General features: G+C 28.6%; 1 protein-coding gene across 1 annotated transcript; it reads right to left on the reverse strand.

The window, feature by feature from the left end:
• Positions 1–10,567: 10,567 nt before the first annotated feature.
• On the reverse strand, positions 10,568–12,801 carry LOC125855167 (probable trehalose-phosphate phosphatase H). The gene is made up of 9 exons (XM_049534851.1): positions 12,438–12,801; positions 12,216–12,356; positions 11,956–12,120; positions 11,781–11,840; positions 11,586–11,687; positions 11,416–11,493; positions 11,164–11,304; positions 10,976–11,068; positions 10,568–10,869 (listed from the first exon to the last, which is right to left on the reverse strand). The coding sequence occupies exons 1-9, from the start codon at positions 12,681–12,683 to the stop codon at positions 10,789–10,791; spliced, it is 1,107 nt and encodes a 368-aa protein (XP_049390808.1). The 5' UTR covers positions 12,684–12,801; the 3' UTR covers positions 10,568–10,788.
• Between the last annotated feature and the right edge of the window lie 2,247 nt (positions 12,802–15,048).

Consider the following 15,048-nt stretch of genomic DNA (forward strand, 5'->3'; position numbering starts at 1 on the left):
AACAATATTACTACGGGTAACTCTCTTTGTATACTTATAAACAATTTGAATGCGATCTACAAGTTGTTGAGTAAATAGTTCAACGGATGGTTTTGACATTATATTGCTTTCGCATATAGAGCAAATATTTATATAAACGTATCAAAAAATTGATCAAATAATTTATATTAGAAATCATATATAGAATAATCACTAGTATAAACATACTTTTTCAAAAATAAAATCTTTCACCAATGAGCATTGATCAAAACATAATAAATATTTAATTACATAGAAATTTTCGATTGTACTTATGTTATAGTATAAAATGACACTTTATAAAGATTCATGTATATTCACATGATTATTATCGGCTAACTCCTCAAAAGTTATATGCTTTAATATAAGCTTCACTGACATAATGATTAAAATTATTTTCTTCGTTCATTTTATACTTGATCACTACATTAAATACATATGACTAGGGTGCGCATCGGTCGGTTCGATTCGATTTTAGGTGTTATTGGTTCGGTTTATCGGTTTTCGGTTTGTAAATACTTCAAACCGATAACCAAACCAATAACATATTTTTTATCGGTTTTTGGTTAATCGATTTATGGTACTTAACGGTTCGGTTTTCGGTTTAACCAATAAGAAAATACCATATGATTTTTCCAACATTTGGCATGAAAGTAATAATCATAAAAGTAACAATCATTTTTCTTGCAAGTTTAGACACTAGACACATTCAAAGGAAAAAGTGTAAAAGTAATAATCGTTTAACCATTAACAAAAGTGTGAAAGTAACAATCGTTTAACCATTAACAATAAGACTAGTAAATTTAGTATAGTCTTATTGGGTTATCGGTTTAACCATTAACAAAAATTATAAAACCGGAAACCGAACCAATAACCCAATAAAAAATTTTGCAAAACCGTTTAAAAACCGTTAGCCCAATAACCCAATATCAATAAACCAATAGTGTTTTTTCAGTTCGGTTTATTGGTTAAATCAGTTTTTGCACACCCCTACATATGACTACTTTTACTTGTCCAATTTGCAAAATTTAAAAATAGGTGTGTTAAAATATTTGTTTATTAAAAAATATACAACATCAAATAGATAAATAGTAGAATTGCCAATATAGGCTGGCTTAACCTATTCGAACTAATTAATTCAAACTTTGAAATTTAAAGAGTCAAATAAGGCTTTAAAATTTAAAGAGTTAGATAGGCTCTGAATTTTCAATGATTATATAATGTTTGAGTCTGTGTTGAGATTCGAATTTGTTTCACATACCTCACGAAAAAAACTTCAGTAACATATTATTTTTTTAAAAAAAAGAATTAAAATCTTTTTTTAACTTTGCTCTTTCAATAAAGAATCATACAAACGATGCTTACAAATAGTATATTTTCGATCCTCTATAGACTATAGGTGTTTCTCCACAATTTTTGGAGCCCTAATAAAAATAAATGACGCTAAAAGGATATATTAGAACACACAATTAGTAATTGATAAGCAAATGAAAGAAAACTAAATGAAAATTAAATAAAAATATATCCAATCACTCTTCAATTTCAAGGAAATTTATTTTCTCTAGCAATGGTTGTGCAGTCCTGAAATCTAACTTATTATTCTTTAGTTAGCTCGAGGGGAGCTCAAAGAATCACGAGGGAAGAAAACCTCAATTATACTCTTTAAATTTATTTTTAGGAGGTCGAGTTTTTTTTTTTTAAAAAAAAACATGACATCATAAAATTGATATTTTAAAAGTATTCTTTATTTTAAAATAAACTGTAGCGATCTCATGATAAGATTGTAATTGTGATTTTATTTGTTAATTATTTTTAAAATACCAACCTCATGAGGTTGCTAAATTTTTCAAAATTTAATTTCAACCTTATGAAGTATGTTTCTTTAAAAAAGAAATTGATTAAGAAAATGTAGGAGGTTATTTTTTTCGTTCAAGATAAAGATACTCACTCTGAATAACCTTAAAGTCTTTGTAAAAAATTTTGTCTCTCTTTCTAAAAATAAGTAATCTACTTAAGTCTTAGCCACCGTATTAGAGAAAGTTACCTAGTAGTCTTCCCTTTTTTGAAACTCAAATTAGCTATCACAAAGTCAAAAAACGAAACTCCTCCTTTGTTCAATCCCAAAAATAAAAATTGGTAGTGCCATCATCAAAGCCCTTTGGTGTGGCCGTTAAAATCCCTCCTATGAATCACTAATTCGTTCAAATCTTTTCAAAATCACTTTCAGCTCTTATCCTCTTCACCAAAACCTCTAAAGGAGCGTAGGCACTAACGACATTCAAAGTAAATTAGCGTTCTCTTGCAACACAGATATAATTATGGCAATTCACAAGCTAAATACGAGGGGTGATAAGTGGGAAAAAATCCAATTCGCCTAAAATTTATCAAAATTAAAATGAGTTGAGTAAAAATAGATCAATCAAATAATAGAACACTCAATACGTCTAATTATTATTCAAGTCAAAGCAATGATGTGCGTGCAACAAATTAAATTACGCTTGTTCAACACCTCTTTTTATCAAATGTTAGTTTTAAATCGTGCTATCACATCAACTATTCTCTCCGTCCCATATTGATTGATCGTCTTACTAAAAATAATTGTCTCATATAGTTAATCATTTAACTAAATCAAGAAAGCATTAATTAAAATTTTTCTATATTACCCTTATAATTAAATTTTTTTGAAAGTGTCAAGAAAACATTAATTGAAATTTTCCTATATTACCCTTGCAATTAATTCTTTTTGAAAGTGTACACATTTATTTGTAAAATTTTCAAGAACTTTTTTAAGGGCTAAATTAGTAAAATTATTTTTTTATTATGATTTCTTAATATGTGTGCAAAAATAAAAGTGAGCAACTAATATGAGAAGGAAGGAGTAATAAAATTACTCAAAACTGCTTTGCACCCATTTAAAAGTTTTACGAGTCACGTACTCACGTTATCTTCTAAAAATAACTAGAACTAAAGAAACTTGATTTGAGAGCCAAAAAGGCACTACATACTATTTTATATTGGCACATAATTTTTCTTCTAAATGTTCTTTTGACATAATTTATGTTTCCATTTTTCTTGAAAAGAAATCTTTTGCTAAGATAATTAAGGCCTACAAATATAAGTAAAATGTAAATTAATGTATTAGTAAGGTCTATATTAGCTTTATTAAATCCTACTCTTAAGTCTATCAATATATCGTCTAGCCTTGCAGAATTTTTATGTTCATTCACATCTCTTCGAATCATATTGCTTTATAAAAATTCTAATGTAAACTTCCTACTATATATGCCTTATAGCTAGTTCCCATTTTACAATATATTAAAGAAGCCTCTGAAATTAAAGATTCTGTAATTTTAATATATGCTTTCAATTAGCATTACTGAAATAATTTGGTTCACATTTAAGATCACCCATTGTGTCAATTCAATAGTCATATCATAACCCAATCCATACTTAGATCCATGATCAAAATCTTCGAATGTCACATTATTTTGACCATTTACATAGCTAAAATAGGATACGCGTTAGGTTGATAATTTTCATCCATGCATGAAAATTATGTTGTAAGGTTATTAATTAATCCCTTGAGTTATTTTAAACGTCCCAATGCATGATAAAATAATGTTAATCTGCAGATTAATTAAAGTACTTAATTACAGTTAAAAGGATGAGTCCCCTGTGATGCTTTTGTGGCAAGGCATTCTCCTCAGCCAGAGGAATTCACCCCCTCCTCTTACGAAGAATTAATTAACCCGATCCGGATAAAATAATTTGTTGTTTTCAACCCGTCCAACTTAAATTTTTTTCTCTTTCCTGAAAGAACATGATTGATAGTACTACTTTATTTCATTATTATTGTGATTTCTTATAATACGAAATATATATATATGCGCGCGCTTTCTCACATATATTAAGATCTTATCATTGAATAAAAACAATAACTTGTTTTAAATTTGTTAATAGTCTTGCCCCACGTAAACTCACCCTGCACAATGCCACAATTGATTTTTTTTCCTACAAATGCTCAAGTCAAATCGACTCACGAACATTGTAATCCACACCACCATTGTCATCTCTAATGTCTACACACATCGCATGTATATAGGTCATCATATATCAAGATATATTTTAATATATATATATATCAAGAAAAAGCTAGTGATGATACAATTATATGAAGAGAAGATGAAGCTAGCTAGAGCTAGCTATCTAGGTAGCTAGTTTCCATTATTATCATCTAATAAGCCTTCTTTTTTATGCTGGAATATTACCGGACATCTTCAATCATTCAAAATGATTTGGATACATCATATACGTCTTTCTAGAACAACTACGAGAAAAAAGAAAAAATCATCTTAAGAGCCCAATAATGTGAACAATTTAATAATAATAATTCACCTTCATTGACTGGCTAGCTACTCCTATATATTGATAAGAAATATTATATAGTACTATATTATGTCCATTATGTTAGCTTAGGTTAAAAGAATATTCACGCTTATATAACTTGTAAGAATCTTTATTTGTAGATTGCGCCGAAAGATGGGACTAAAAACAAAAAATTAATAACACTCTATTATTCCCAACATCTGGATCGTCTGTTTCCTCCAGCAAAAGCATGGGAATCAAATTGTACTATATATTCATTAATATTATTATTATTATTCATCCATTTCCAGTACAAATTTTCATAATTTTTCTATTAAACCAAAAAAGCTCAATCATCGACGAGGGGACCGATCCATCTTTTCGACACGTGTACATTTAAGAAGGGTGAAAACCATACTCTTTTTTTAAAATATTATTATTGTATATTTAATGGTTGTGATTAATTGTTAATATTAATATTTAAAAGAAAAAGGAAAGGCTGGCTAGCTAGTTAGGTGTTGCCTTATGAAAATGCTTTTTTTAATTATACAAATTTGAGATCTTTAAGTTTTTTCTTTTGTTACAATGGAGGAGATATTATTAGGAATAAAATAAGCATTAGTTGAATCGAGAACCCACTTTAATTCATAAGGGAGATCTTAATAAAATAAAAGATCAGATTAAAGTTGCTAATTGAGGCGGATGGAGTATATAGTTGTTGGGTTCAACTAAATCACATTTTGTTGAAAGTTGAGATATAAATAATTAAGTAATTTAATGTGTGTGTTTTTTTAAACAGTTTAAGTTTTAGATAAGATGATAATCATACGCTTAATATGACACTCTCTCTTATCACTTTTACTTGTCTACTATACTAGGAAAAAATGTGCATATCAAGAGAAAAATATACTAATTTTTCATATATTACCGTGAACATAAATTACTTATTTCTCAAATTATTTTCTAAGATTTAAAACTATACATGAATTAATATTTGGTATTATAATAAAAAAAAATTACTCATATTGATCATTGTTTATTAGAAAACATACAAAATTCAAAGTGGACAAGTAAAACTAAAGCAGAGAAATTATCTAAGCAAACAGAAATTCGTATTTGAGCCTCACTGCTGCCTAAGAAACAAAAAAACATTCACGTATTTGGTGACCCATAAAAGAAGAATCAGACCCATGCTTAAAAAGATGTGTTAATAAGACAATATAATTAAGCAATTCAAAATGCATTTTCTTTAATATTCTAAGTTCTTAGATAAGACGATCATACACTTCAAAATGAGATTTTAACAGATAAAAGTCATGGATCCAAGTCTCATGTTATCCAACAAGCAAAAAATAATAATTTAAAAAAAATTCATATGTTTGATCCATGAAAATAGAATCAAACCCACGGCGAAAAGGCATATTGAGATACAAACTATATCCTTTTTAATACGATCTTAAACTTTTAAATGAGATGATCTGACGTTTTGATATAATCAATAAGTGTGTTAAGTTTTAGAAGTTATAAGTGGTTATATCAAAGAATATGTCCCCACACCTCTTGTTGTCCTATCAATAATTGGTGCTTATGTGACTTAGTTTATTTAGAGGCACCAATGATGGGATTGAATCTAGTGGGAAGACCATTCTTTACACGTCTAAAAAGAAAAAAACAGTTTTTAGTCATGGCCTTGGAACCATATTGGATGTCCCATTTAATATCCCAATGTCTTCTTCACATCAAGCACTTTAAGTGGATTCCAACTCTTCCTCAATAAACTACTTCAATGTTTTTTGTTTTTCTCTTTTCCATGTTATTTGAAGTGGGCTTCCTTTTCATCACCTAACTCCTTAGAAAAAATAATAGTAACCACTAAAGTTATATTATAATACTATTTATTTAATTATTTTTCTTAAAATAAATTGGCATATATAATTAATATAAGGATTTCTTGAAAGAGTCTAAGATTAATGTATTGTCAATAGGGGTGTTCATGGTTTGGATAAAAACCGATCCAAACCGATTTAATTTGGGTTTTCGTTTGGTTTGGTTTTAGATTGTTAAGAACCGATAGTATTTGATTTGGTTATGGTTTTATTCGAAAAAATCGAAGAAATAACCGAACCGAACCAACAAGTTATGTACATAAATTTTATTATTATGCATACATAATATATTATATTCATAAACAAATTTAAAGATTTTATATATGTTTCATCAAAATTTATTTTTATAATTTACTTATGAAAGAAAAAATGTCCAAGGTGAGAACATTTTTCTTATTGGTTTCATGTATATGAGTGTCAATGAAAATTATTTGTGGTACTAAAAATGTCATTGTCTCTTCCTTCTATGCCAAAATAGTGAATTTTGAAGTTTTATTCAGTAAATTCAATGATCAAAAGTTCTGTAATGCCAGTCATTCTAACTATTTTTTTGTTTGAATGGATTGTTGTCACTTTTTTCACGTTTTGAATGAATTGTTTATTTTATTTTTATGTATGTTTAATAACCGAATAACCGAACCAAACCAAACCAAAACCGAAAACAACCAAACCGATAAATGTATATCATATTTGGTTTGGTTTGGGTTTGATAATTTTAAAACCGATTAAGTTGGTTTGGTTTTAATTTTAACCAATAACCGACCCAAACCAAACCGTGAACACCCCTAACTGTCAATAGAAAAGAATCTTTTACACTATTAGATTATAACAAAAGATATTTTTAAGTATGGAATCTATAATCTTGAAAAATAGATAGATTACCTACTATAATATGTAAATACAATTTGACAGTGTAAATAAGTAGTGTTTTCTATCTTAATTTTCTTTTATAAAAAATAAATGATGATTTACATAATTCAAAAAATATTGATTTAGTTTTTCCAACTTGAGCCTTATTTAAATAACAAAGGTTTACATAATCAAAATATTAGTAAAAAATATATACGTTCAAACTAAAAACATCACTTATTATGAAATGGAGGAATCAACGTCTAAAATTGAATCCATTAAGAAACAAAGTATGAGATTCCTTGAGTCTTTTCAAGTGGGCTCACACAAATCTACGTGCCCAATAGTGTAGAGATGTTGTTATGTTTATAATGAATGGCCTCGTTCCACCCATTAAGGGTCCAATTATATTTTATATACTCTATAGTCTATATATAATGAATTAACTATGCTAGCAGCCTCTGCAAGATCTTGTCCTAATTCTATTTTTTAAAACACTTCCTAGGATCATTCATTTACCTTCCAATTAAATTTAGTCTTGTTTCTTGATTTTTGTCAGTATGAAACTGTTCCTTTACCCAATAATGTGAAATCTACATACATACTTTAATAAAAAGAGGAAAAGAAAAGGAGGAAAAAGACAAATCTTTTTTCTCTGTCTGACACAAGTATATATGTTGAAAAAATATAAAGTAATAGGAGCATGTGACAGATGTTAAAAGGAACAAGAAGTATTTTCTTGTAGGGAGTGTATATATATATATTAAAACTTTGTGCTATAAAGTTTATACACTTTTGCTATGAGAATACTACATCCCATCTTAATTTCTGATCAACTCCCATCAATAATTGATCCATTAGTAGCTACTACGTATAGGTTTGTAATAATTTGTCAATTTTTATCTTTGATTGGACAAGGCTATATTGGATTTATTGGTTATACCTAGGTCTATAACTGCCCTATAATTCAAGAAACTTCTGATCACCATCTCTATCTATATGGTAGTAATTCTTTTAATAATTCACAACTAACAATGTGTGAAATTTGAATACTATGGCATATTATATAAGTTTTATTTTACCTCTTCTTAGGAGCTTTCAATTTTTTCTACTCTATTGTTAACTCGAACCACAACTTTAGAGTTAAAGGTTGACGATATGCTTATCACCTGAACAATTCCTCTTGTCTTGACATATTATAGTAAGAACCCGACATATGTTCTTACTATTTCTAAAATTCAAGAATGACATGCTCCAATTGCATTTACCTCGTCTCTCTATACATCATAAAAGAACGTCTTACCTATATATCTTACGGAACATATCAAGATAGTCGTATTCTCTTAAATCAGATGTAACATAAAATGTAAATAGATCGATCAATATTAAAATGCATGGCATGCGAATTGCCAATGTGTGACATTATTTGACAAGATGTGTATGTGTTACGATTCAGAGAAAAATGTGCCTATTATATATAATATGGGACATGCTCAATATTATTATAATTAATTTATTACATTTTACATCTCATCTGTATTTTTATATCATATGGAAGAGTTGTTATCGAACTTTGATTTGGTCTGTTGAATAGTAAAATTAAACCAGTATTTGGATAAACATCTGAAAGATATGGTATTGCTTATGAATCTCAAGTTGTTATTTTCTAATACCTTAAAATACTGTTGTTTCTGACACTCTTTTAAGTTGTCTTTACAACTAATGTATACACAGATGTCTGGCTGTTATGCAATTGGTCTTCCATTATTGAATGTATTTTTTAAGCATGTATAGTGGAAGTAAGTATGGATCAAAAATTAAAAACAATATTGGGATCAGTATATATATTGGAATCAAATGAATACCAAGTGTAATTTGACTGTTTAAAATACTAAAGTTTTGTGTTGGTATTAAATGTGTGTGCATGTGCGTGTCAGTTGTGGTTTATTAATCCTCCATCTAATTTGGAACTCAAAATATATCCATGCAGTTACAAGTTGATTACTGTGTGCCTCTCAATACTGCCTTCACGTTTCGAAAATACCACTCCATTTCTCACTCTTTAACGATACGAAGGATATGGTGTAGTGGATGAAACTATTTTGGCTTTAATTGAAGTTAGGTTTTGAGTTTGAGCTTTGAGTATTGGTGAGGAGCAGTTCTCCTCGAATGGAGCCTTACGCGAGCACGAAATCCAAATTAGTCAGCTTCAATATGAATACCAAATCTGCATGAAAAAACCAAAAAAAAAAAAAATGCTAAATGACGATAAAATAGAAGATAATGACTAGTACCAGTAATTTAGAGGGATTTATTGAAATATATCACTATTTCATCAAAAAGTTTAAATTGTCATAGAGAGTCCATGCTAGTTTGATTCTTTTTCATGGTCAAGCATATGGTAATTCTCTTTTACAATAGTGGCAGTGGAGGCTCTGTTCTCTGTTTGTTCTGATATCATATTGAAGTGTATGTAAATGACTATCTCATCTAAAAATCTAAATTATTAGAGATATAACATTTTGCTTACTTATTTATCTCATTTATATCTTTAGCAATATTCTATTAATGCAACAAAACAAAAGGTTTAGAGGGTTCCTTTTATGGTCAATAGAAGAATTTCCTTACATTTAACATGCAATTTATTTACATTCCTCTCCTGGCCCCTGCAGGCAATTAAAAGAGATAGAGGAATGTCCTTACAGTTAACATGCAATTCATTTGATCATTTTATTTGGTAAATCTTAAAGTAAGAAAGAACTAGCGTTAGTTAACATTTACAAATGATATTAGAGTTGATGCTATCTTATATTTGCTAGTTAATTCTCGTATGATTTCTAATAAATCCAAATTGAACTAATTAATATATATGGAACTAGATATATCAAAAATATGACCATCATAATTTCAGTAAACTTTACCCAGAAAAATATTGGTGTTAGTGTAGTGTTTCATTTGCGAGACAGATCCAGAATATAAGATATATGTATTTAGATTTGAAAATTTAGGAATTTCAGTGTTTATTATATATATATACATATTCAATAAGCTTTTTCATGAATATATACTACTCTATAATTTAAATGAAAAATTTTAAGTACTTAAATATAGGTGAAGTCAAAACTTAAAAGTTTATGGTTTTATGATTTTAGATATTTTAAGTTACTAGGTTCTAAAGTGAGTGATTTAGGCCAAGATTTGTATATGCAACTTGTATTTTTCATAAAAGCTCAGCCCCGACTTAAAAGGTTCCAACAACAACAAGAAATATTTGCACAAAGAAAGGCAAAGTCTCCATGTGAAAGGGTGTTGTTGTTGTCCTATTTTTGCACCATAATACATTATTTGATAAGTCCATATACAAATGCATGCGCTTTTCCAAATTCACATGCACAAATTGAATTCCACGCCAACACGTGTGAACCCAGATATACATACATTATATTATACAAATAAATTCAAGAGAGAGAAAGAGAAGTGCACAATAATACTTTCTTATTGAACATTTTTACTCAGAAAATTACAAAATTTCTCCATTTTTTTTCCAATTACAGTTGAGTCTTCCAAGAAGAAAAAGATACAAATTAAGTTCTTTTAATTAAACCCCATCCCTAATAAAACTTCCAGGGTTAGAAGGGTCAACTCCTTGTGTTAATTGGCTAAGTCTTCATCAGCGTTGAGTTTTCTTCTGATACTTTTGTTGTAAGGACGATTGTTTCCACTCCACCAAACGATTCAAAAAGTACATAACCTGCCATATTAAGAAAAAATCAAAACATTAATATTACCAATAAATAAATAATTTTAATCTTTTTTAAATTAAATTAAGAATAAACTACTAAATATTTTATTTGTACCTCTAATGGTTCTTGTAAAGAGTAAGTAGCATTAGTTTCTTTAGGTGATTTGGACACTAATATTCCAAAGCCTTGTCCTCTATCACGCAAAACCTGATAATTTTCCATAATACAATATTAGTACAATTATTATTATTATTTCGGAAAAAATACAAAGATATACTTTGTTAGTTGAAGAAAACCAGTACCTTGAAAGCATCTTCATCAGTTCGATCATCGCCAATATAAATAGGCAAAACATCATTTGAATTTGCATAACCTAATGATTCCAACAAAAATTCGAGTGCATTTCCCTTGTCCCATTTAATACTAGGACGAATCTCCAAAACCTATAATAAAACAAAAAAAAATCGGTTCAATATTCATATTTTTTCCTTTTTCTTTATTTTGTAATATATTAAATTACGAAATAATAATATTATCTTCGAAAAAAAGCATACCTTTCTTCCTTGAGTTAATCGAAGCCTTGGGTATTCCTTAGTCACTGATTTCACTTGCTCAGCTAGTTCAGTCCATCTCTGAAATTACAAAACGAAAATCGAAAATTCAATTATGACTATTTTTTTAAGAAAAAAAAAATTAAAGAAAAAAAAGAGAGAAGAAATTGTACCTTTTCTTCAACACGACGGAAATGTACGGATAAACAAAATTTGTTGTTTTCCACTTTAGCTCCTGGTATAGATTTTGTTTTCTCCACTAAAGATTTATATACCTGAAAATGTCAAGTAAACGTTTAAATTTTATTTTTTTCTTTTTATAATGTGACAAAAACACTAGAGGTAAATAAAAAAAATAAAAAACTAACCTCACTAATCATGGGTAAAAATTCTCTTGCAGGTTGGCAGAGTACAGTTTGATTATTTCCCTGAATAAGTAAAAAAAAAAAAAGTACCAACATTATTATAAAAGAACAAAAAATTACATGAGATTAATATAGTAAACTAGTTGAGTTAGAAAGTAAATAATTATAATTTGCTTACTTTTCTATAATTACGCCCTTTAACAGGCGCCTTAATGTCCATTCCATGACTTCCAGCATAATATAATTCTGATAATTTCACAAAATTAAACACTTTTGCTCTGCATCTTCCACTCACTATTGCTGTTGGAAAATACTTTGATGTGTTTTTTACTGCTTCCCTCATCTAAAATTTACCATAAATAAAAAAATAAGTAATTTAATTTTAACCGTATTGGATTATTATACGAGTAATTTAGATTAGATTTTAAGTAAATCAACCTCAGAAGTCATGAAGGCTTTATCAGGATCATCAACAATGGGAGACAATGTACCATCATAATCCAAAAACACTACAATTTGTTTTCCTTTCGAAGAATTTATAATTTCATCGAACATATTCAGAGCTGATGGATGATGAACCTGTTCAAAATAACTCAATAAGTTAATACTCCAATAAAATAAAATAAATTGATGAATCGAGATTGAATAAATCGAACTCACAATCCAGGACTTGAGATTTTCAGTTTCTGAGGATCTTCGAGTTGGAGAAGAAGCTCTCATGGAATCAAGTAAAGCAGTGATTCTAGTTGTATCAGTAGAATCAATATTTTTGAATGATTTCTTCGCTGGAACAGCGATGAATCTCCCCGGCTGCGGTAGTGGACCGGGAACGGCCAGGGAAAATGATAAGTGTGAAGAGTCGAATCCTGATCTCGGGTCCGAAATTATCACATTCTGATTAGTCATTTTTGCTACACAAGTGATAGTTGAAAAAACAGAGGAATTGAGAAACAGAGCAAATTCGAAGACGGACAATTTAAAAAGGGAAGAGAATTGAGAGGAAATGAAGAGAGTGAGAGAGAAGTGAGACAGGGGAAGAAGAAAGAGGGAAGGAGTGAATTTATAGGTTAGAGAGAGGGCATTAAAGAGACGAAGGCACCACACTTTTTCCGCCTCTTACCTTTTGTGCCCTTAGACGACTCAGCTATGCGTCGGACTTATGCTCCCGTAAAATTTATTCATACTCGATATTTATTTTAATATGATGAATATATGATACCTATATATGTTATTATAGTGCATTATTCTTAATCATAATTTATGTAACATTGTTTGATTTGATATAAAAATTTAAAAAGGAAAAAATACTTATGAAATTTGTGGTATGAATCTTTCTTTGATCGTTTGTGTGTGTAAATCAATTTTATTAAGCGTATTTTGAAGTTAAATTGCTTTCAATTATATAAAAGGTGACTTTCTTTTTTAGATAAATGAAAAAGGAAAGTGTGTCACACAAATTGAACAAACTCTATAGTAATATTTTTTTCGTCTCAATTTATGTGGTACTTTTCATTTTTTGATTGTCACTAATTATTTAAGCTAAATTGAATCAGATCAATTCAATATTTAAAAATTATACAAAAAGTATTATAACTAGCAACTCGTTTCAAGTCAATATAATAAAAGATATATTTTAAAATATTGGTTAAAATTTATACAGTTTGAATCTTGACGAGCAAAAAATGTTATATGAATTGAAACGAAATAATATAATTTGGTGTAGAAATGAGGTGTTAGTAATTTTAAGTCATATCGTACAAACCCCTACCCATAAAAGAAACTCTTCACTTTTTTGGTGGTGGTAGGTGGTGGGGGGATGGATTAGAGGGTGTTATTATTTTGGTAAGTGATTAATTAGAGTATTTTGGTGATCTTGTTTTGGATTTAATGTACTATCTGCTAATGTGAACCGTTAGTTATAGGTTAAGAGGAGCTAATGATACTAATTAAGTTCTTGTAATTCAATTTAATTTTGGGAAGAATGCATCTAGCCGACTAACGGTCTTAGTTACCTTTTCATATTCTTCCTTTTTTCCTAATCTTTTTGGCACCTTTTCAATTGTCAAGACTGAAGAGCCAATTGACTATTTTTTAAAAAATGAACCAAATCGAGTAATTCGTTTTTTAATCTAAATTTAGTATTTTGAAAATACACGAAAAGTATCATATGATGTAATTCTTATGTAATTAAAAAAATAATCTAAAATTTGAATTTCTGAAAGGTAAGTGCTAAATATTTTGAAATAGGGGTGGAGTAATTTATTTATTTACAAATTTATGATACTTTTCACATATATCGATTAATTTCATGAATTAGATATCTCTTATTATCAATAGATTTTAAATAAATGAGAAGAACTCATTTAGTAATATTTTTGTATTTACTGAAATTTAAATTTGAAACTTCATAATTCTCAATCCACTTTATTGACGAGTCGTAAACGACCTCATTGCCTTTAGAAAGTTATACTTAATTAACTCTGCCAAACGAAATACAAAGAACAGGAGTTGTTTAACATTTTGCATGTAAAGGGCCCTTTATTTCCATTTAAGTTCTTGGTATATTACCTAATTAAAGACTTTACATACGTAGCCATTTCAAATTTCTATTGTAGACCTTAGGCTATGGTACCCTAAATTAGATGACAGCTAATTGTGTCTCAAAATACTCAAAAAATTGGTTGATGGAATTTAAAATTTTACTAGAAAAAAGAAAATATAATATAATTTTAGGGAATATCATGTGATCAACGTGAATTTAGTAGGACTAGAAGAAATTTCTAAATTTTAGCAATCATTCAAGAACTTTGCTTTGCTTAAACATAATATATAGAATATATTTTTTTCCCAGTTTGGACTATATATTATTTGTGATTATTAATTTGTTACATCATTAGCTAATTTCAATTATTAATCATTTCAATTCATGACATGAAAACAATTTTGGTACACTTAATTAAGAAACGATGACAAAAAAGTTTCTTGTCCAGCTAGCTTCACTTACTTTATTATAGTTCAAATTATTACATGTCAATGTTAAGACCTTTGTTTTATTAAAGTTAAATCTTACTTATATGCTTCACAATAATGTCATCATGTACCTTCAAGTTCACACACACACTCACACTCACACTCACACTCACACGCACAAAATAATAATTCCTCCAATCAAAAATGTCATAGAAACGAGTAAAAAACGAGTAAAATGTATACTAATTCTAATCATCATAATTGAAATGCTTAACTTGTGTTCAATGCTCATGGTAAAATT

Source organism: Solanum stenotomum, chromosome 2, assembly GCF_019186545.1.
Source record: "Solanum stenotomum isolate F172 chromosome 2, ASM1918654v1, whole genome shotgun sequence".
Lineage (NCBI taxonomy): Eukaryota > Viridiplantae > Streptophyta > Magnoliopsida > Solanales > Solanaceae > Solanum > Solanum stenotomum.

Bases quoted from the DNA above. Each gene is read 5' to 3' on its own strand.
- LOC125855167 (XM_049534851.1), bottom strand. From the start codon at position 12,683: ATGACTAATCAGAATGTGATAATTTCGGACCCGAGATCAGGATTCGAC. The intron at 11,494-11,585 runs GTACAATTTCTT...TTGTAATTTCAG, and splicing joins TCCGTCGTGTTGAAGAAAAG to AGATGGACTGAACTAGCTGA. The intron at 11,069-11,163 runs GTACTGGTTTTC...GAAAATTATCAG, and splicing joins CTGATGAAGATGCTTTCAAG to GTTTTGCGTGATAGAGGACA.